This window comes from Alosa alosa, chromosome 18 (genome assembly GCF_017589495.1).
Source record: "Alosa alosa isolate M-15738 ecotype Scorff River chromosome 18, AALO_Geno_1.1, whole genome shotgun sequence".
Taxonomy (NCBI): Eukaryota; Metazoa; Chordata; class Actinopteri; order Clupeiformes; family Clupeidae; genus Alosa; species Alosa alosa.
Genome location: NC_063206.1, coordinates 25,317,876 through 25,339,095, shown reverse-complemented (window position 1 = coordinate 25,339,095; position 21,220 = coordinate 25,317,876). Strand labels below are relative to the sequence as shown.

Here is a 21,220-nt window from a genome sequence, read left to right as displayed (position 1 = left end):
TATAGAGTAACCGGTAGCTTAGCTCACTATATTTTCTAAGTAGCTTGCCCATCACTGCAGATAGATACAGACACAGACACAAAGTGTTTTTTGTTACTCACAATCTCATCCTCCACGTCGCGGTTGAACTGGTGGATCTCGCGTGAGGCCATCAGGCTTCTCTTGCGTTGGCGCAGTGGGTCCAGCAGGCCCTGGAACTTCTGCTCCACGCCGCACCGCCGGCTGTCCACCTCGTCCGAGTCCTTGCCCTCCTGCCGCAGCGCCTGGGCTTGCGAGCGCAGCTCCCCCACCTCCTTCTGGCGCACCTCCACCTGGCTCTCCAGCATCTGGGGCACCAGCCGCCAAGGTGGTGTGGGGGAAGGGGGTAGACGGAAGACGAGACGCAGTTATTGAGGGACAACGCGATGGCACACGCTAGTTACAGGACAGGCTAAGACGCCCCCCGAAAAAAATCTGTCGCTCTGGGACTCGCTGCTTCGTTCATGTGACAAAGAGCTTCCTCTCATCCTGATTTCCTGTTGGTCTATCACACACAGGTCCCCTCCAACGTGCAAGCAAATCCATCTGGCTTCAACCCATAGGCTACGTCTCTCTCTCACTGACATGGGGACAGACAGACACACACACACACAAGAGTGTGAAGGTCAATACACTCTTCTGTATGGAAAGGAGGGTGATCGAAGCGTTTACTTTGTTTCTAAGTACATAGTGTGGAAAGAGGAGCCTGATAAACATCTAGATGAGGAGCTGGATCAAGGGGATCCCTGGACCTACGGGTTCTAGGATCAGTCCATGAAATCTACCAGTATTACGTTTTCAATGGTATTTGTGAACTAAACACACGCGGAGATACATAAAACAAGTAGACAATACTATAAACAGGAAGACGGCAAACATTTCTCACTGTTTTTAAATAGTCTAATTTTCATTTTATTCTATTTCCATTTTCTATTGGAATGGCTTTGGAATGTCTGCCAAACACCTTTAACACAAACTCAAATCAATGCGTTTTTGACTGTGCTGGAGCACTGACCTTCTCGATCTTGTCCAGCCACTCCTTGTTGGACTGCAGCTCAGCCATGAAGGCCTGGTGCTTGAGCCACTTGCTGTGCAGGTTGCGTGCCTCGTCGTATGACATGTCCTGTGCCGTGAGCATCTTCTCACTGATCCACAGAGACAGCTGAACACACAGACACACAGAGTGGCAATTAGTGCCACACACACACACACTATTCATATACTGTGATCTCACTATAATTGCTGGTGTGTGTGTCCAATGTGTGTGTGTGTGTGTGTGTGTGTGTGTGTGTGTGTGTGTGTGTGTGTGTGTGTGTGTGTGTGTGCCTGTAGACTGAAAAGCCCTCAGAGACATCCTGAGTGTTGCTGTAGGCAGCCACTAGCAGCATTAATCTTTCAACCGATCTGTGCTCTCTCCAGAAACAACCAAGTGATGAAAATGATGTATAAATGCAACAATCGCCCATCGACACGCTTATTTAATTACAGCTGCAGCACTAAATCAACAGTGTTATTAAAACTCTGAGATCTGGCGCGTTCCCTCCAGACGTTGGGCTACAGAATGCATGGCGTGTTTCTCTTCATCCTCCATTACCTTGACATATTAAGTCATTCACCCAAAAATGTGTTCACTGAGAGAACAAAAACTGAAAATATATAAGGAGAGAGGAGAGGACGAGAGTGAGGAGAAGAAGGAAGGAGGGAAGAAGGAGATAAAGAGAGTGAAGAGAAGGAGGGAGGGGAGTGCGTGGGAAGGAGACAGCAGAGGAGGAGAGGAGGTGATAGATAGATAGATAGATAGATAGATAGATAGATAGATAGATAGATAGATAGATAGATACTTTATTGATCCCCAGGGGAAATTCAAGATGAGGAGAGAAGGAGGGAGGAGAGGAGGTGAGGAGGAAGGAGGAGAGGAAGGAGGAGAGGAAGGAGGAGAGGAAGTAGGGAGGTAGGGAGGGAGGAGAGGAGGTGAGGAGGGAGGAGAGGAGGGAGGAGAGGTGGTGAGGAAGGAGGAGAGGAGAGAGGATGTTTACCTCCTGGCAGTCCTGCAGGAACCTCTGGAGGTCTGTGTTGTCCTTCAGTTTGGCCAGGAGCCCACTGGCTGCCTCACGGTTCTTCTTGTGCCTACAAACACACACAGAAAGAGCTTTATACCAAGACACACATTCAGTCAGTAAGAATGACCCATCACATGTCTTTTGGATACAGCATATGACAAAAATGATATCAGATAAACAAATGAAAGGTCCATAAACTTATGAATGAATTATGGATTTCATAAAGCATTTAATAAGTATGAAAGATGGGAAATATTAAATATCTAAAAGGATAAGAAGGAGGGTAAGTCACCACTGCTGAGCACAGATGCTCAAACAAAACACATCAACCAGCTAACAGAAGCACTACTAGGTCGAATATGGTAGCCACGTGTCTATCATGGTCATCCAGTTCTGAGGCAGGGGTGCCGGAGCGTACCTCTGGTCGATGGAGTCCACCTTCTCTTGGATACGGTCAGCGCTGGTGTTGCCATCGCTCACCAGACGCCGTCCCGTCTCCACCACGGCGTTGATCTTCTCCTCGTTGGCGTCCATGGTGGTCATGAAGTCCTCCTGCTTCTTGATGGCTCCCTCAGCCGCCTCCAATATGGTGGGCATCTCCGTATGGGCCAACACATACTCCTGAACATGAGAGAGAGAGAGAGAGAGAGAGAGAGAGAGAGAGAGAGAAAGAAAGAGAGAAAGAAAGAAAGAAAGAAAGAAAGAAAGAAAGAAAAAGAGAGAGAGAGAGGAGAAGGAGAGAGGAAGATGAGGGGGGGAGAGAGAGAGAGAGAGAGAGAGAGAAGGAGAGAGGGAGATGAGGGGGGAGAGAGAGAGAGAGAGAGGAGAAGGAGAGAGGGAGATGAGGGGGGAGAGAGAGAGGAGGTGGAAAGGGAGATAGATGGGAGGAAGAGACAAGGGAGGAGAGTCTGTCAAGAGAGCACTGGACCATAAAGTCACACCAACATCCACAGCTGTCAGACTCTGTACCCTGGTCTGCTGTGGGATAAAAGAGGGAGGATGTGTTCCCTTTGCTAAAATAACACTCATCTCTTCCTCATATCACTGTGGCCACGGGCTGTCACCAATTCTGTGGCTTTCAATGAGATTTAGAAGTGGACCTGGAAAAGCAGCATCGTCCGGCTCCTCTCACCACACAGCGATCTGTAAAGACTTGTCTGCTTTTGTTAGCATCAGACTGCTAATTTGACCTCAGGGTCATGAAATCTGAAATGAGAGGATTCATCCTCTCTCCTGGCAGACACGTGTGATGAATTTGAATAGAGTTTTGGTTTGGTTTGGTTTTGCTGGAAATGTTAACAATGCTCACAGTTACATTAAATCAATATTTAAGATGCAAATTTCAATCTGCTGCAAGGTGCTCCCGTAAGAGATTTTAGTTGATTGTTTGCAGAAACTGTTTTAAAAAGCTTTTAAGTACATTATGCAACATTGTTTTCACTTTTTGAGGTGTTCTTGGAGCTACCAGGCAGCCAATTACATAATTCTACATAAAAAAACACTGCCATCCATTAAGTGGCGACAAGCTTCAAATACACACGCTTACACATACTATGCTCCAGAGGGCCAGAAGACTAGATGTTGATTGGTGAATTGAGAAGTTGATAGGTAAAATTGAGAAATATAATATATTTGTTTTGATCAAAAAGGACATTTAGCTGGGTTCCTCCTGCTCCGTCTCAGCCTCACCTGGTTGTTGAGGAAGGCCTCGGCCTGCTTGGTGTCCCTGAGGAAGAGCTGGTAGGCGTGCGACTGGGACAGCAGCTTCTGACGGTTCTCCCACATCTTGTGCAGCTCGTTCCAGCCGGTGTCCAGTGCCTGCAGCCGCTGCCGCAGGAACATGTACTGGGCGTCCGTCTGGCCCTGCGTGACCATCTCGCCCATGTCGCGCATCTTCTGGTAGTCCTCCTCGTAGTTGCGGATCTCGTTCTTGATGCCCTCGTGCTGCGTCAGGAGCTTCTCAGCCTCGGCAAGGGTGTTGGGCATGTCCTCGGACGCGATGGCCGTCTGCGTGCGCGACAGCCACGCCTGGAAGTCGTCCAGGTCGCGTAGGAAGCCCTGCAGCTTGGACGCCTCGCCGAGCGACTCCTCGCGGGCGCGCAGCGTGCCCTTCATCTCGTCCCACACCTCGTTGATCTCGCCCAGGCGCCCCTTGATGCCCGGCGCCTGGTCGGGGTGCTCGGCCGATAGCCGCTCGGCCTCCTTGCCCAGGTCGCCCAGCTTGTCCTCGATGGCGGCCAGGTCGCGCTCCATGCCCGTCAGCTTGCGCTGCAGCGCCATCACGCCCGCCAGGTCGTTGCCCAGGTCCTGCGTCGACTCGATGACCTTGGTCTTCTCGCGGATCCACGACTTGGTCTCGTTGCACTCCAGGTGGTAGTTCTGCACGCCCAGCGCTGAGTTGAGCGAGTCCTTCTTCTGGTCCACCAGGTCTCGGAACTGGCTCCACCTTATAGAGACGACCGAGACACTCATTGGTACTGTCACCTAGCTAGACAGTGGCACTATTAGGCATATCACTTCTACCAAGCTTCTACTGTTGCTCAACCATTGATCAGAGAGAGGGGACTGTGAAAACCACCGCACTCTCAAGTGTATATTCTTTGTAATATATTGGCAGCAGGTTAGTAGATGGACGTGTTTCAGCCATCTTCAGTGTGTTGAGTGAGGGGATTGTACCTGGTGTTGAGTTTGTCCTGCTGGGCCTTGATCTCCTTCTCACTCGGGTGACCACTGTGGATGAGCTGTCTGGCGATCTGGTTAACCACTGCCACACGAGAGGCCTGGTTGTTCATCTCTGGTTCCAGGCTCTCGAACCTGCCACACACATACACACACAAAATACAAGGGTTAAACAGCAGAATGTAGTCACCCAGTACCATACAGTAGTAGGAGGTCAATTCAGACATGCAATGCTTGGGTTTTCACTGAGCAGCGCTGGGAAAACTACATTTAACAAGTGCAGATGGAGAGGCTGGGACGTAGTCCATGAGCTGCACCGCGTCTAACCACTGTGGGAATGAGCAATCCCCTGAGAGCACAACTTCACGGCAACAGTAAACAGGCTACCGCACCGCGCTGCTGACCAAAGCAGTTTCGCTGTTGCAGAACAGATACTTTACATTTATTGGCTGTAAAAATGTATAATGGGCTCTGTTCCTGCCTTGTGCGCAAAAGTAAATTAGAGGACAAAAAATTCCCACAAATGATATTACCTCACCCATCACCCATTGTTCCTGACAAACTTACTAGCCTTTTATGTTCCACATTTACCTTTCAAGCCTGTAGAGTTTTTCATAAATTACAGGCAGGGAATTATGCAGAAAAAGCCTCAGGCTCAGTGATTTAATAAAACTGCCTTTGCTACACCAGTGCAACAAATTATACTCCGTACATTGATCTTTATTGACCTTGACCTTTATTGACATTGACCTGGTAACAAGCTGCAATGCTAAATGGATGATATAACATTGTTACAAAATGGAGGAATCAATTTAGATGATGGTGATACTGCCTACTGCACTGCAGATAAATAAATAAAGCTTGAACGAGTTCATGCTGAGATGCTACGTTTCTTCTCCATATTACAGAGGGCTCTTGGGAAACCGGAGAGATATTGGTTTCCACTTCACTGTTTCGTAATCTGAGCAGCAGGTGAGGGGTGATCACTTGCTCTGCTCACCTGTGCTAGAGCACCTGCTCTGCTCACCTGTGCTAGAGCACCTGCTCTGCTCACCTGTGTTGGATCACCTCCAGGTCCTCCAGCCTCTCGGGGATCTCCATGCTGTTGAGCCACAGCTCCTTGTCGTCGATCCACACCTCGCACGCGTCCACCTCGCTAAACATCTTGTAAAGGGCCAGCGCATCCTGCAGGGCCTGCTTGCGCAAGCGCGTCAGCTCGGCCACCTCGCCGTAGCGTTCCTCGATGCCCGCCAGACGACCCTTGACCTCGTCTGAGTCGGCATGCGACGGCGGCAGCGCCTTGGCCTGCTCGTGTAGGGCTTCCAGCACGGGCCGGTAGCTGGCGATCTCCTCGGCCACGTCCTTGTGCTTCTTGACGAGCGCCTGCGTGGAGAACTCGTCGTGGCCCACGTCGGCACTGGACACGATGCGCAGCACGTCCAGCATCCACGCGTCTATGTCGTCAGCGTCCGCCTGGAACTGGTGCATGCCGTAGGCCTCCTGCAGGTGGTTCTTGCGGGCGGCAGCCAGGCGCTCCAGCGCGGCCCACTGCTCCTGGACGTCGTTGATGCGCTCGCTGATCTTGTCTGAGCCGAAATGCCCGGCGGCGACCAGCTCCTGGCCCTGCTTGACCGTCTGTTGCAAGTGCCCGGCACGGCCACTCATCTCATCTTCCAGGGCCTTGTGCTTGCTCAGCAGGCGCACCACGGCGGTCAGGTCCTTGCCGCAGTCGTCCGACGACAGGATCTGCTCCTTCTCCCGGACCCAGCCCTCCTCCTCGGCCATCTCCCAGAAGAACTTCCACAGGCGCCTCGACTCCTCCAGACGGGCCCGCCGCTCGGCCGCCAGCTGGTTCAGCTCCTGGTAGCAGAACTCCATGTGGGCCACACGGTCCCGGATCACCTGCGGGTCGCACGGCTTGTAGCCTGCAGCGGAGAGCAGATCTTAGGGATCAATATCATCACACTTATACCCACAACATGATTTCTTGTGTACTCTGCATATACTGAATGAATATACATGTATATACTTATACATGTTCAATTAACATTCAAATCATAAAACATAGCTTAATGACTTTAACAAGATATTACATTTACACATATAAACAAGTATTCCCTGAACTTATATATCCTATATAAAAATTAACATTTACATAGATTTGTATATCTGTCTAACCACATGACTCAGGCTTGAGTGGGTTGAAGACTGCTGCCTCACCCTCCATGTCGGTGATGAATTTCTGTGCGGTGGCGTTGACAGCCTTGACTCGGTCGGCCTGGATGCTAATATCAGCCTCCACCAGCGCATGCTTCTGCAGCAGATCCTCCACGCCCAGCAGGTGCTTCCCATAGTCCTGAGACAGCAGCAGCATCTGCAGGGGGCAGCACAGTAAAGCAGGTCAGGTCAGCCTTCCCTTCCCCACACACTGTCTAAGACTGACTGATGACATAAGTGATGATGTCAGTGAAAATGCATTCAATTATGTTCATTCACTTTCCCCATCATCTCATCTCATCTCACTGAATTACATACATCTAATGTCCTAATCTCATGTCATCTCCTGGACAATCCTGAAGGCCGAGGCTGCCCAATCTTGCACTCAGCCCTTTGATTTCTCGTTCTCTGTCTCTCTTTAAGTCTTCAGCCATTTCCTTCAGCCTGCCCTCATCTCATCTCATACATCCAGTCCATAGTGTCTCTCTTCTTGTCTCTCTCTAGCTCGGCTGTCACGTGTAGCGTCTCATTGCCTCTGTTTCTTTTCTATGTCCCTCCATCCAGTCCATGATGTGGAGCAGCTCCTGGAAGCCCCTCTGCAGTCCATGATGTAGAGCAGCTCCTGGAAGCCCCTCTGCAGTCCATGATGTGGAGCAGCTCCTGGAAGACCCTCTGCAGACACGAGTTCAGCTCCAGCACCCCTATGTCTGTCTGTCTGTCTGTCTATGCCCCTCTACCTCTTTTTCTATCTCTATCTATCTATCTATCTATCTATCTATCTATCTATCTATCCATCTCTCTCTCTCTATCTATCCATCTCTATCTATCCATCTCTTTCCATCTCTCCATCTCTAATTCAACCTCTATCCATCTATATCAACATCTACATGTATCTACAGTATCCATCCATCCATCCATCACTGCTTCTCTCTCGCTCATCTCACCTTCATCTCGTCCATCCAGTCCATGATGTGGAGCATCTCCTGGAAGACCCTCTGCAGGCCCAGGTTCTGCTCCAGGCGGAGGCGGCGTGAGCGGAGCAGCTCCAGCAGGTACTCCCACAGGCGCAGCACGTTGTCCTTGCGCGCCGTTCACGCTTGATGTCGTGGTAGCTCTCCTTCTCCAGCTCCGAGGCCACCGACAGCACTGCCTGCACGCGCTCCTCGTACGCCCCGATGTCCGTCTCGATGGCCTCGTGCTTTTTCGTGGCCGCCTCCACCGCCTGCAGGTCAAAGCCAAAGTTGTCCTGGACAGGAGAAACACAAGGGGCGTGTTAGTGCATTATCAGACAAGTGAACAGAGATGCACTCATGTGAATAAGAATATCAATCATAGAAGAAACAGACTGACTATTGTAGATCACAGAAACTCTTAATTTGAATAGCATATGGACAAAGAAGTGTCTTTAATTAGAATAAGAGTTTGTGATTGCACACATGCAATGAATATGACCTGTGTCTGTATGTGAAGGTTGAAATCAACATAAAATGTCTATTTTCACATCATATACATTTGGTATAGCCCAAGCATTTACTGTGGATTAGTACTCTATGGACAGCCTGGCCCCGTCCACCTAGATCTTCTTTCAGGGAGATCTAGTCTGGAACACCATAGTTCATAACCATTTCCCTCAGACAGGAAAAATGTCAGGCCAATCAGCGACAAGAGGGGAAGACGAAACCGAAACTTATTGTGATAAACAGACGCAGCAACACCTGCAAATGTCAAAAAATGCAGATATTTATTTACAGCAAAGGTAGACCCACATATATTGTTTTGTGACTGTTGCTGCTGTTTATTGTCAGTTTGTAAAGTTTAGGCGAAGTAGGAAGTAACGTTAGGAATCTCTGATCAATATGATTACTAATGTGAAGTTAGTGCCCGTCGGGATGTTGCACTTCATCACTGGGGCGTCCTCTGTGCTCAAAGTTATCTTTGGGTGACTTCCACTACCAGTAACTCCTAATGATGAGGTCTACATGCCTCTAGTTTTGGAATAATCTTGGGTTGATTTGTATGTCTTGGCCAAGACCAGTTGGTGCAGACATTCGCTAATGGTATTATGTGACCTCAGGTTATTTCTAGAGTCTTAAAATAAAGCATTCCTGGAAAAGGAGAATATTTGAGTTCTATTTTCAATTTCCACGGGAAGTCATAAAAAAAACAGCTCAGGGTAATTGAAGGGCTTCATTCCTCTATGCGACCACAAGGGTATGCTAAGAGCTAATGAAGCAAATTGGCACTAGAAAAATGGAAGGCTTCATAAAGCTTTTGATGTGCATTTTTGTGAAATTGAGAGTGTGTATGTGTGTGTATGTGACAGTGAATGTATGTACTCAACAAAATGAATGAAGGAGTGTTTGCATGAATACATCAGTATGCTAGACTTGTCTTTGTGTAGGTAATGTAAATTCACTTCATGTGTGTGTATGTACGTGCATGTGCGTGTGCGTGTATGTGTCAGTGTGTGTGTATGTGCGTGTATGTGTGCGTGTATGTGTGCGTGTATGTATGTGTATGTGTGTGTGTGTGTGTGTGTGTGTGTGTGTGTGTGTGTGTGATACCTGTGAGACTAGGCGCTGGTTCTCGCTCAGCCAGGTCTCCCTCATGGCGGCCTTTCGGTCGAAGCGGCGGGCGAGCTGCTCCAGCTTCTCCTGGCGAATCAGCTCGGTCCTCAGCGCCAGCTCACGCTCATGCTCCGCCTTCTCCAGACGCTCCCAGGCCTGAGGACAAACCACACACCCGTCACTCAAACACAATCCCACTCCCTGAAATACAGCCCTGTTCCCACTTTCTCCATCAGTTCAATCTGGGGCTGTGTTCAGATTTTCTGTCCTATTGCTTTTTTCTATCCTTTTTGCCTTAACCGCAATAAAAAACATCAAGGAAAGATACGAAGATGAATTCAAGGACAAAAGACAACCGTAGCATTAAGAAAATCTTACTCTGCTTACACTAGGCTACATAATTATGCGAAGTCGGGTGTTATTGCATTTTTTCACCTTGGCGTTGACACCTTTTGTTGTATAAGTATAGTATATATACTCTTTTGATCCCGTGAGGGAAATTTGGTCTCTGCATTTATCCCAATCCGTGAATTAGTGAAACACACACAGCACACAGTGAACACACAGTGAGGTGAAGCACACACTAATCCCGGCGCAGTGAGCTGCCTGCTTCAACAGCGGCGCTCGGGGAGCAGTGAGTGGTTAGGTGCCTTGCTCAAGGGCACTTCAGCTGTTCTTACTGATTGGGGTTCGAACCGGCAACCTTCCGGTTACAAGTCCGAAGCGCTAACCAGTAGGCCAGCTCTTTTCACTAAATATGTCTGGATCAGCTCATTCTGATATGAACCTTCTTAAGCAAAAATGCAGCCTGATACCTCTAAAGTATGGCCCTGCCCACTAAACGACTAGCCTAGACCTCTCTGTGTACAACTGAAATCCACAGTCTACCGAGTGCTTATAAACAGAATAAAAAGATCACAGAGTGCAGTTTACTTTTTCAATCTCTTCGAAACATTGCTGAGCGTGTTTTGCTGCCCGCTTACCTTGTTGATGTCTGATATGAGCTTGCCCTCTCGCGGCATGTAGACTTTCTGATTGTTGGCTCGCATCTTGCTTTGAATAGTGAAGAGAAGCACTTCCAGGTTGCCTTTCTCTGTAAACCTAAACAAAGGATGAGATACAGTACATGATACAAGAACAAACTTACTCAAACTCTATGTGAAAGGAATCTCTTAACTAACCTATGGTTGTGAAATGCATTGTAGAGAGTATTTGTGTGAACCTTGTGTATCCGACACCGTACACCTGTATATTCCATTACATACATCTGTATGTACAGTATATCTGTATGTATAAGCACAATTGACCAATTTCTTGTTGGACTGTATTAAAACTGTGCAGAAAGGGCTTAGGCCACAGGCTGTACAATGTGAGGAGACAGAGGCAAAATTGTCCATTTCTAAAACACACTTAAAAAGAACACAAATTTTAGTTGCAATGTCATATTTTTGGATTTTCTATGACATGGATGTGTGTGTGTGTGTGTGTGTGTGTGTGTGTGTGTGTGGGGGTCATTCTCCTTAGCTGGCTAGAGAGGGGCTAATGCCCTTTATGTTGGGGAGGGGTGGTGCTCACTTGGGAGGCTTCTCTACGGTGCGGTAGGTGTTGAAGGCCTGCAGCTGCTGCTGGACGCCCACCAGTGAGTTGGCAAACTTGCGATTGTTGAGTATAATGATTGTCTGCTCGATCCACTCCAGCAGGTCGGAGGCCAGAGACTCATACTTCTCAATCATCTTCTCCGTCTCGATAGCATTGTCCAGCACCTAGGAAAACAGCAAGAGTGCGCTGGGTTTGGATTGTGGCAATTCATCACTCATGATTATAATCAAATGTGATTCAAATAGCAGGCCTTAAACAGCCTGAATCAGGGATATGGGAGCGGACTTTGGGGTAAGTTTGGGTGAAACTGACTAGGAAAAGTCAGGGGACAATCTCTTTTCCAGACTTCTACCTAGAGGAACGCCAAAAACAAACTCACTCACCTTTCCAATACGTTTGCCTTCCACCTTCAGGGCCTTCATCTTGGAGAAGTAGTGGTAGTACGTGACCACGTAAGTGATGATGGACTTCTCATCAGGGTGGTCCACACTGATATCTGCCAAACAGACGTAAACAGACACACAGGTGGCGGAGTTAAAAATCTGAGGCCTTTACTTTGAATATCCCCATGGTGCGACCCTCCAGACAGATCCCCCCCCGACAAAACAACCGGGGCTTGGTTTCCTTGAAAAATTCCGACACAAAAAAAGGAAAAATGAGGAATATGTGTGGTGTGGTGGGACTTTTGTTTGTGACGACGCCACGTTTTGGGATCGGCCAGCTGTTTTTTTTTTCTTCGTGCAGAACAATGTTCCGGAGCTTTCTCACGCTCGGCCTCTTTGTTCCTCTCCCGGCAGGCGGCTGAGGAGCCATGCTGGGTTTTCATGGGGATACAGTAGTCTCCATTCAGCTACCGTGTCAGCCAGGAGGACACGGCTCCCATCTCTCATCTTGGACAGGCCGGCAGAGGCCAAAACCCCAGCCCAGCCCAGCGCAGCCTAGCCCAGCCCAAGCTGTCAGCTGAAAAGTGCCTCTGGGTGTGGAGGGTGTGGAGTGTGTGTGTGTGTGTGTAAGTGTATATGCGCATGACTCTGTGTGTGTGTGTACAGTATGTGTGTGTGAGAGAGTGTGTGTGCCTCTGTGAGTGTACAGTATATGCACATGAGTGTGTGTGTGCTTGTGTAACACTGCATCACCAGGGTGTTAACTGGTGGCCAGGGCCTGTTCGGCAGACAAGAGGACCCCCTGAGTGGCACTGGGGTGCAAAAGCACTGCGAGACACAAAGATGTGTGCAGAGAGAGACTTGTCACCCTGGTGCAACCGTCCGATTCAGCGCGTCCACCATTAACCGCCTCTCCAGGAGGGCATTGGCAGGCACAGGCTGCCATTTTGTCGGTGGCAGGCAGCAGCCGCGGCACAGCAGAGGAAGACTGGAGAATGTCTCCATTTCCTCATTACAGCTTATCTCTGTGCTTTTGATTAGGGCGAATCTCACAGTGCGCTGTCCTAATTCCGTATGTAGGACACAAAAAGCCCTCAAACTCTGGGCCAGGAGTCACAAAACGAGCTATACAATCTTCCCCCTTGTCCCAGACAGAGGATAACATTGTTAAAGTCAATAATCCCATCCTCTAGGTCTGCTATTTTTGTTGTGTTGTTGTCGTCATGGTGCCCACTGGCTTCATTCCGAGTTGTTAAGATACAGAGGTGTGGGTTATCCCCTTCAGTTAGATAAGTGTGGAGCAGTTCAAATCTAAGGCCCGGTTTCCCATACCTGGATTAAACCCAGACCTCATCTTTTTTTCATGAAATTCTCCTTCGAAGTTCTCTTTTATTTATCCAGGACTATACTTAATCTACTGTATGTACCTGAAACTTGGCCTTTAGTCTACTAGAAAGCCATATTGCAAGGGAACCAAAAAAAACAAAAAAAAAACAGAGTAAACAAATAGTAAACAAAGGATAAACTAGCATCTGGTTCAGGCAGAGGAGTGTAATGGAAGTAACACAGAACGATGAGGGTGGACAGATGGACTCACCCTCTGGGTCCAGCAGTTTGGTCAGACCCAGGTGCTGCTCAGCCAAGTTGAAGGCATTCTGCAGATTGTGATGAGCGTTGGACTTCTTCAGTTTGTCAAAGTCAATCAGGTCGGGCCTAGAGAGAGAGAGAGAGAGAGAAGAGAGAGAGAGAGAGAAAGGAAGGAAAAGAGAGAGAAAAAGAGTGAGAAAGAGGGAGGGAGGGAGGGAGAGAGACAGAGAGAGAAAGAGAGAGAAAGAGAGAGAAAGAGAAAGATAGAGAAGGAGCGAGGTTAATTGGGGTTTGGGAGCCACTGTGTGTATTTGTGAGGTAGAGATAGTTTTGTGGGTGCTAGGGGAATGAATGAACACAAACCTGTGTTTGTGGATGAGGGCATTGAAGGCCATGCCATCTCTCCAGCTGGTGGTGAAATTGTGGATGTTGACATTGGGATATCTGTCAGGTAAAAAGAATAGTTTCAAAAGACATTCAAAGTAACACAAACGTTTTTTTAACTTGAACTGAAATAACAAAACACAGGTGCAAGACTATGGGTACTTTCTTTGGTCTTCATAGACTAGCAGACGCAGAAAATGGTCATCAACAGCTGTATGAAGCAGTGTGTAGGTGTGCGTGTGCGTGCGTGGGTGTGCGTGCGTGTGCGTGTCCAATTTCATAATCACTGAACTTTAAAAGAACAGTGTGTCTTTTATAATAATAACCATTGCTATATTTGAAAAAAAGTCATCTCAAGGCAATCAAAAAGCAAGTAGTTGAAAAGCAACTTCAACAAAGTCTCCAGCTGTCCTCCTAAAGCTATGCTAAATATCATAATACAATGTCAGCTTTGCTTAAAGACATGTCATGTCATTAGTTCATGCTCCACTGCCAGGGGGAGTTTAACTGATTGATAACTGAATCATTCTGGTCTCTCTGAAAAGCCCTGATAATTCAAACAGCACATTTTTACTGCCGTGTTTCATTCTGCCAGCTTCTTTTTCACATCCGTCACCAACTCTCCACTCATGTCCACTACAGGTGATGTTTAACTGGCTTAAAAGGGTGTAAATGCGTTTAATGGTTTAGAAGGCTTTAGACGAGTGTCCATTTTTAAGCCTCCCTCTTAGCAGCAATTAACATTTCAGATTGAGCTGTGGTTGCGTTGTGTAGTAAGCTATGCTTGCCTGTGGTGCAGGACTGTGTGTTTTGTGTGAGCATGTGTGTGTGTGTGTGTATGTGTGTGTGTGTGTGTGTGTGTGTGCGTGCGTGTATGAGCATGTGTGTGTGTGTGTGTGTGTGTGTGTGTGTGTGTGCGAGCTGTGTGTGTGTGTGTGTGCGTATGCGTATGCGTGTGTGTGTGTGCAGCTGTGGTGATGGAGACGCACCCTGCAGTCTTCATCTGACACCACAGCAGCAGGGCGTCCTTGGCCGACTTCTTCTCTTTATTGTCCTCTGTCTCCACACTGATGTCCTGGATCTGTGGGACACACACATGACACATGCACGTTTAAAAGCTGTGCATCCATACAACTCCCCCATCACACACTCATGCAACATATGCTACCATCAACTATAATGCAGCACCTACAGTACTCTCTCTCTCCCTCACACACACACACACACACACACACACACACACACACATTCCTCTCTCAATAACAACAACAAACACACACACACACACACACACACACACACATTCCTTTCTCAATAACAACAAACACACACCTTCCTCCACTTCTCAGCACACTCAGCCAAAACAATCTATTTCAATCAGCTTAGAGCATCACACATCTGTAGCTCTGGGAAAGCTACAAATTCAGGCTTTAATCCACACATTTCCCATAATCCCAACCCTAATAAATGTGACATTAAATCCCATTTCATGGAGCACAGTCCCCCACAAGTTCTTACGGATCTCTTTTTAGCCACTAACGTGGTCAGATGTCATACCACAAAGACATGCGATTTTTACATGTGACTAACTCACACTCAGCAATCACAATAGTGTATGAAGTCTTGTGATTATGTAATAAGTCCACTGCAAAATAGAATGTCATAAGTGTACAATTTTGAAGAGTTTTGTATTCTCTATGGCAACTGTGTGAGCCAATGGGAGGTGGCCATGGTGGGTCACCTGACCTGGAATCGGAGGATGATGGTCCAGATGAGGCCGAGGGTAAGCCTGTGGTTGCCGTCGACGATGTCATGGGAGCCCATGTTCTCCAGGTGAACTTTCTGCTCCTTGAGGAACTGCAGCGCCTTGTCTACGTTCTCCAAGCAGTGGATCCGCATGCGCCCTTTGGTGGGTTTCGGCTAGAGGAAAAAAAACCAAAGCACTTCATATGAGCCACCACAGCAAAGTTTGGTGGGAGGTCACCAATGCTATAATGTTATAACCTCTATGAAAACAATTCTGCAGGTCCATAATCATTAGCATTACTATCAGGTTTGTTTGATGTTAAGTAAGCCAGCACAAGGAAATTAGTGCCATCCAATGGCATCACTATTGCAGGACAGACAATAGACAATAGCTAATTCAATATATTGGCAATGTACACATTATTTACAGACAGGACACATTAAGTAATATATTGACTGTATTATGACAAACTATGTATCTGCTTGTGTGTGCATACCAGATTAATGTTTGGTAGCACAAGCACTTGACCCATTCAGTGACCTGCGCTAATGACTTGCATGCCTTCTAGCCCAGCCACTGGCACGCATCGGCCACTGATAACCTCTTAAGCGGCCGGCTTTTTATGTGGGGAGCAAGGACACAGTGGGAGGCCTAAGTGGCCTACGCATCAAAAGGCTTAAGGTTTCAAGGCCTGGGATACAACTGTAGCGCATTTGGGTCTTATTCATTCACCAGCCATCTCAATGCAACTCCAACTCCCAGAGAGTTTTTTGTCTCTCCTTCCTATTCCCGGAAAAAGGATCTTTGCTGGAGTTTTTTTTTGTTGTTTTTCGTTCATAGCCAGAGAAACTGGAGCCAAACTTTACTGTAGGGCTGTGTTTTAGAAACACACACACACACACACACACACACACACACACACACACACACACACACACACACACACACACACACACACACACACGCACTAACACGCGCCCACAAACACGCACACACTGCGGTCACATTCACATGGTTACAGTTGAAGCTGTGGCCAGGGCTTTCTCACAGTGACGCCTGGAGAGGGCCCGTCAAAAAGGGGGTTGGACGTTTGGCATGTTCCACGGGAAGTCACAAGATGGGGGTATGGAGGAAGGGGGGGGATCGGAAGGTCACACAGGGGAGGGGGCGAGAGGAGCGGGGGATTGGATGAAAGTGGCACAGACAGTAATCGGTCTTAATTGCATTTTGATTCCAGGGCTGTCTGCCCGAGTCAGTCAAAGAGCTGAGGTTCAAAAAGAGCCAATTCATTGCGGAGAGGAGAAGTGTTGGGAGGGGAGGGGGGGTTGTTTATTAAACTATGGATTCCTTATTTCAACCAGCCACTGTACACTACATACAGAACAATGAAAAGTGATTAGTGAATAATAATGAATAGTGGTGTCTTGGTGATTTTTTGCTTGTGACTGCTGTCCCAAAAGGAGGCTGGAAGTTTTTCAGCTTTTCTCAGTCTACAGTGAACCAGTGGAAAGTCGCCAGAGAGCGGATCAAAAACAAACAGCTATTTGTGACATTTTGCCTTCTGTGTGTGTGTGTGTGTGTGTGTGTGTGTGTGTGTGCCAGTATAAGCTGCCACTCAGCTCAGGCTGCCAAGCTGTGTGGTCACATTTCCTCTTCATCCAATCAGAAGCCTGTGCTTGTAAGGGGATCTCACTAGTGCCCTTGCGGAGGGTGTAGCTGGTATGCTGTAACCCAACCAGAGCTCACAGTATCTATAGTACCTGCCCAGGGCTCAAGGTATCTACCTGTCCAGAACAGCCCAGGGCTCAGGGTATCTACCCGCCCAGGGCTCAAGGTATTTGCCTGTCCAGAACAGCCTCCATGGCTATGCAGCTGTCCACCTCCTCCTTGGCTATGCAGCTGAGATTAGAGGCCTTAGTGAATATTAAGTGGCTATAAAATGAGTTTAGTGTGTGAGTGTTGCTGAGCTGGGAACCTGTACCTACTGTACTTCCAGCAGCTTGATGAATTTCTCTCTCTCTCTCACACACACACACACACACACACACACAGTTTCACCCACCAGTCTCTCTCCGGAGAGCACCTCCAGCAGCTTGATGAGCATGCGTCCATCCCTCAGGTCCATGTAGAGGTCGGTGATGCGGCAGGACATGCGCGACAGGTGGGAGTTGACCCATTTGGTGAAGGTCTTCTTCTGCACCGCCTCACGCTCATCTGCACAGAGAGACAGAAGGAAGACAAACACAAGGAGCGTTAGAGGAGGTAGAGGAGGAGGGTTTCACTTCTGCTGTGGGGGGTTTTAGTGATCGCTCGGGCGAAACATAAGGCCCAACACGCACAGACACACCCTCATTGAGATAACGTTCATGCAAACTAGGAGCAAGGAAGGGGCGCGGAGGTCAGAACGACATGTCCTTGAACACACACACACACACACACACACACACACACACACACTGTGTTCTACTAGAGAGCAGGCATCCATCCTGTTTATGTCGTGCATCCCCTTGGCCCATCGAGCCTCTTTCTGTGTTTATGATCATCTGAATGACGGAGGCTTATTGTTTTCATGGTCGCTGCAACTCTTCCGCTCCTCCAGCTTTCTAGGATCAAGCTAAAAACCTGGATAAAACATAACAAGGAACTCGAAACACGCACGATGGTAAAAACTGCTCCATTGTTCGGGACTGTTGATTTTTTTCCCTTCCAATTTGTTTCCAGCAATTGTTCGGCAGGGGGATGGCGTTGGGAGGTGTGTGTGTGTGTGTGTGTGTGGAGGGGGTAATGTTGAATCAAATTATGGCACAATACGCAGGGAGAGGCTCATCTTTCAGTCGGAGCTAAGTGAAATTAGCAGCGCTGGGTGAACTCACGTCGGCTCTCGCCAAACTCTTTCTGGGCTCCTGCTGACGCCAGGACGGGTGGTCTGGAGCGGACCTCACACTCCACTCTGCCAAGCCCATAAATATCGCTCTGAGAACCCGAATCGCCTCACACACACACACAGTGAACCCGGAACAGGCACAGAACTGCACCCCCCCCCCCATTTCTACCTGAGACTCACACACACACACAAAACCCAGACCAGCCCAAGAACCAGCACCACCATCTCTACCTGAGACACACACACACAATGTTACAGAACCCGGACCAGCCCAAGAACTGCAACACCACCAACTCTACCATAAAGCTCAGGGGGATTCATCATGTGTGCATGCAGGATGTACCTTCCCATGGACATACACATGCTTAATCTGACACAAACACACATCCAGACACTCACACATACACACACAAATGTGGGCATATCTGTAGAATTATACACAGAAGCAAATCTGAGTATGTGTGCAAACTCCATGCCTCCCTCTACTTATGTTCTGGGAGCATTGCAATACACAAAAAATGTGTATGGGCATGTGCACACACACACACACACTTAATGGCATGTGCCAATGCCAAGCTCTCTGCTCCATGAGGTATTTTTCTTGCACACTCCAAGCTGGTTGCCATGGGAATCTGGCAGGAAGTTTCACAACCGAACACAGTGCGGTGGGCCAGAGACTGATCTTGACAGATTACAGGACACACACACACACACACACACACACACACACAAGGGAGGTGGTTGTGAAATTATAAAAGCCACTCAAAACCCAGTTCACCACAGCAGGCTACTCTGCAACACGGTCCATCATGGAGGTCCAGTGATGGTGCCATCTGAGCTGAAAAAGATCTAAAAAAAGTCATGTTTTCCCTCCATTGGAGCCCAGCACTGCAGCAGCTCACATACTGTAGTTCTCATACGCCAAAGCCCAGCGTTCAGCAACGCAGAGTCCACACTCGCGCACCTCCAGGTCACATGAGCGGGCGGCCATGTGGTGATCATATAGAGGGACCCTCTGTGGCTGGACGAGGGGGGCCAGGCAGCCCTCGGACAATAGAGGCACTGTTCTCTGCCTCCGTGTGTGTGCAGTTCAAAACTCACTAAAGATCAGCAACGTCTGAATGTCTGCTGGGCCTATGGAATCCTCTCTTCCATAACGTTAACGTCATGCTCTCTCCTAATGCAAACATACAGTAAGTCGTGGGGCGTGGGTGAGTGTGGGTGTGTGTCGGTGGGTGTGTATTGTTTGTGTGTGTGTGTGTGTGTGTGTGTGTGTGTGGGGGTTGGGTGGGTGGCGGGGGGTGGAGGTTGGGGTAATAAGCTCAACAAACAAAATGATACATCAGTTCCTTCCATCCCAGATGCAGAATGAGACACACCATAAATACAGAAAGCTAGATACCACATTGTCCATTAAGTTGTATTAGGTTTCTATATCAATGAGGGGGACACACATCTGTCACACCAGGGTGCAATCTGCCACTGTGATTGGACAGAGACAAAAATAATCCAGAATATCTCTGTCAATTATAAAGGGTTCAAAAGGTCACACATTAAGTGATGTCTTTCCCAAAAGGATATGGGTGGGGAGAGAGGAATCTTCGTGTTTGCTAAACACGGCTTCCTGCAGAGCCGAGAGCATCTGGTCCCCACAGCTGAGCTACAGCCACAGGGCCAGAGAGAGAGGGAGAGAAAGAAGGAGAGCAATAAAAAGGGGGGAGAGAAGAGAGAAGGAGAGATATGAAATAGAAGATAGAAAGAGAGGGAGAAAAGGGGAGAGGGAGAGAGAGAGGGGAGGGTGTATTGAGGGAGACAGAAAGAAGAGGCAGGTGGAGGCCTTGGTCACATGCAACACTCCACCCCATGTTGGCCTGAGCACATGCCTGGTCCTTAAGCCACAGTGGCATGACTGTCACTCAAGCTCCAGTCTGCTTCATAGCCGCGTGTGAACTTGTGAACTGGATCTTTTTAATGGTCTACAAGGAAAATGGGGGCTGGAAGACTGACAAAATGACCACCACACAAACATGTGAAAGAAAAAGAGTGAGAAAAAAGAGAGAGAGAGAGAGAAAGTAAGTGTGTGTGTGTGTGTGTGTGTGTATGTGTGTGTCAGAGAAAGATGCAACTCTGTCTTTGATGGTAAATTACTAGAGTGTATTAGATGGCGGTCAGTCCAGTCACACGGCCACAAAATGTAGGGGGCAGGCGAGAGTTTTCACGGCCTGCTGCTCCTCAGGTGAGTAATGGCCGTTCCTGTGGTGCTGACCTGGACTTCCAGTAATTAAGGTGGCATGAGAACGAAAACAACATACACAAAAACACAAAAAAGACCTGCTGACGGGGGTCACCCTCCTGATGACCACCCCACCCCCCCCCCCCACCTGTCATGTTGGGTGCATTTCCATGGAGACAGAGCCTTGCGGAGATGACCAGAGCTGATGAAAGTGACGGCATCACATGGCGAGATCCTGCAGGTCAGCCCAGGACAGCCGCAGCAGACGAGCCTGCCAGTTTAACGTGCGTCAACATGAGGGGAGCACACTCAAGCGAGGAGGGATGGAAAGAAGCCCACTTTCGGTGGTTTCAGAAATGTGAGCTGCGTGATGAAAGTGGGAACTTTCGACAGCCGCATAGGTGTGCCATAAATCTGAATTACTAGTCAGTGGACAGCACTGTTCAGTTATTAATAGAAAACAGCAGTCCACCCTTGTAGAAACAAGAGTGTATAATCCCCCTTGAGCTCATGTTGAAGTTGGGTTAAATTAAAATCTGAACTGCACACAATCCCAGCATGCTTCTAGGCAGGTGTTAATGAACTGACGTATCACTATAAACATACAACAAGATCCCTATCTTAAAAGGCAGCAGATGAGGAAATGAAGACATGAATTTGACATGAACTTTGGATTAATCCTTATTGACTTGAATAAGCCCCATGCAACAATTTTAGCAAAAATGACCTTAATTATGCAGGTTGAGAGTCTGATGGTTCTGATGGTTCTACAACACTTTTTGGGTCGTTTGGTGGGTGCTTCATCTCCCCCTAGTGCTTCTCCGTGGAAAAACCGAATATACAACTTTCTGGTCCCGTCCCG

At 48.2% G+C, this 21,220-nt stretch overlaps 1 protein-coding gene across 1 annotated transcript in view; it reads right to left on the bottom strand.

The window, feature by feature from the left end:
• LOC125311282 (spectrin beta chain, non-erythrocytic 1-like) overlaps positions 1 to 21,220 on the bottom strand; it is an 80,948-nt gene that overhangs the window by 18,253 nt on the left and 41,475 nt on the right. The window contains 19 exon segments of the mRNA XM_048269179.1: positions 102 to 383; positions 1,034 to 1,180; positions 2,055 to 2,145; positions 2,497 to 2,699; positions 3,768 to 4,524; positions 4,755 to 4,892; positions 5,812 to 6,682; positions 6,978 to 7,131; positions 7,919 to 8,067; positions 8,070 to 8,220; positions 9,539 to 9,697; positions 10,525 to 10,642; positions 11,117 to 11,304; positions 11,524 to 11,636; positions 13,121 to 13,236; positions 13,474 to 13,554; positions 14,484 to 14,575; positions 15,241 to 15,414; positions 17,304 to 17,455. Coding sequence (XP_048125136.1) covers positions 102 to 383; positions 1,034 to 1,180; positions 2,055 to 2,145; positions 2,497 to 2,699; positions 3,768 to 4,524; positions 4,755 to 4,892; positions 5,812 to 6,682; positions 6,978 to 7,131; positions 7,919 to 8,067; positions 8,070 to 8,220; positions 9,539 to 9,697; positions 10,525 to 10,642; positions 11,117 to 11,304; positions 11,524 to 11,636; positions 13,121 to 13,236; positions 13,474 to 13,554; positions 14,484 to 14,575; positions 15,241 to 15,414; positions 17,304 to 17,455 — 4,136 coding nt within the window.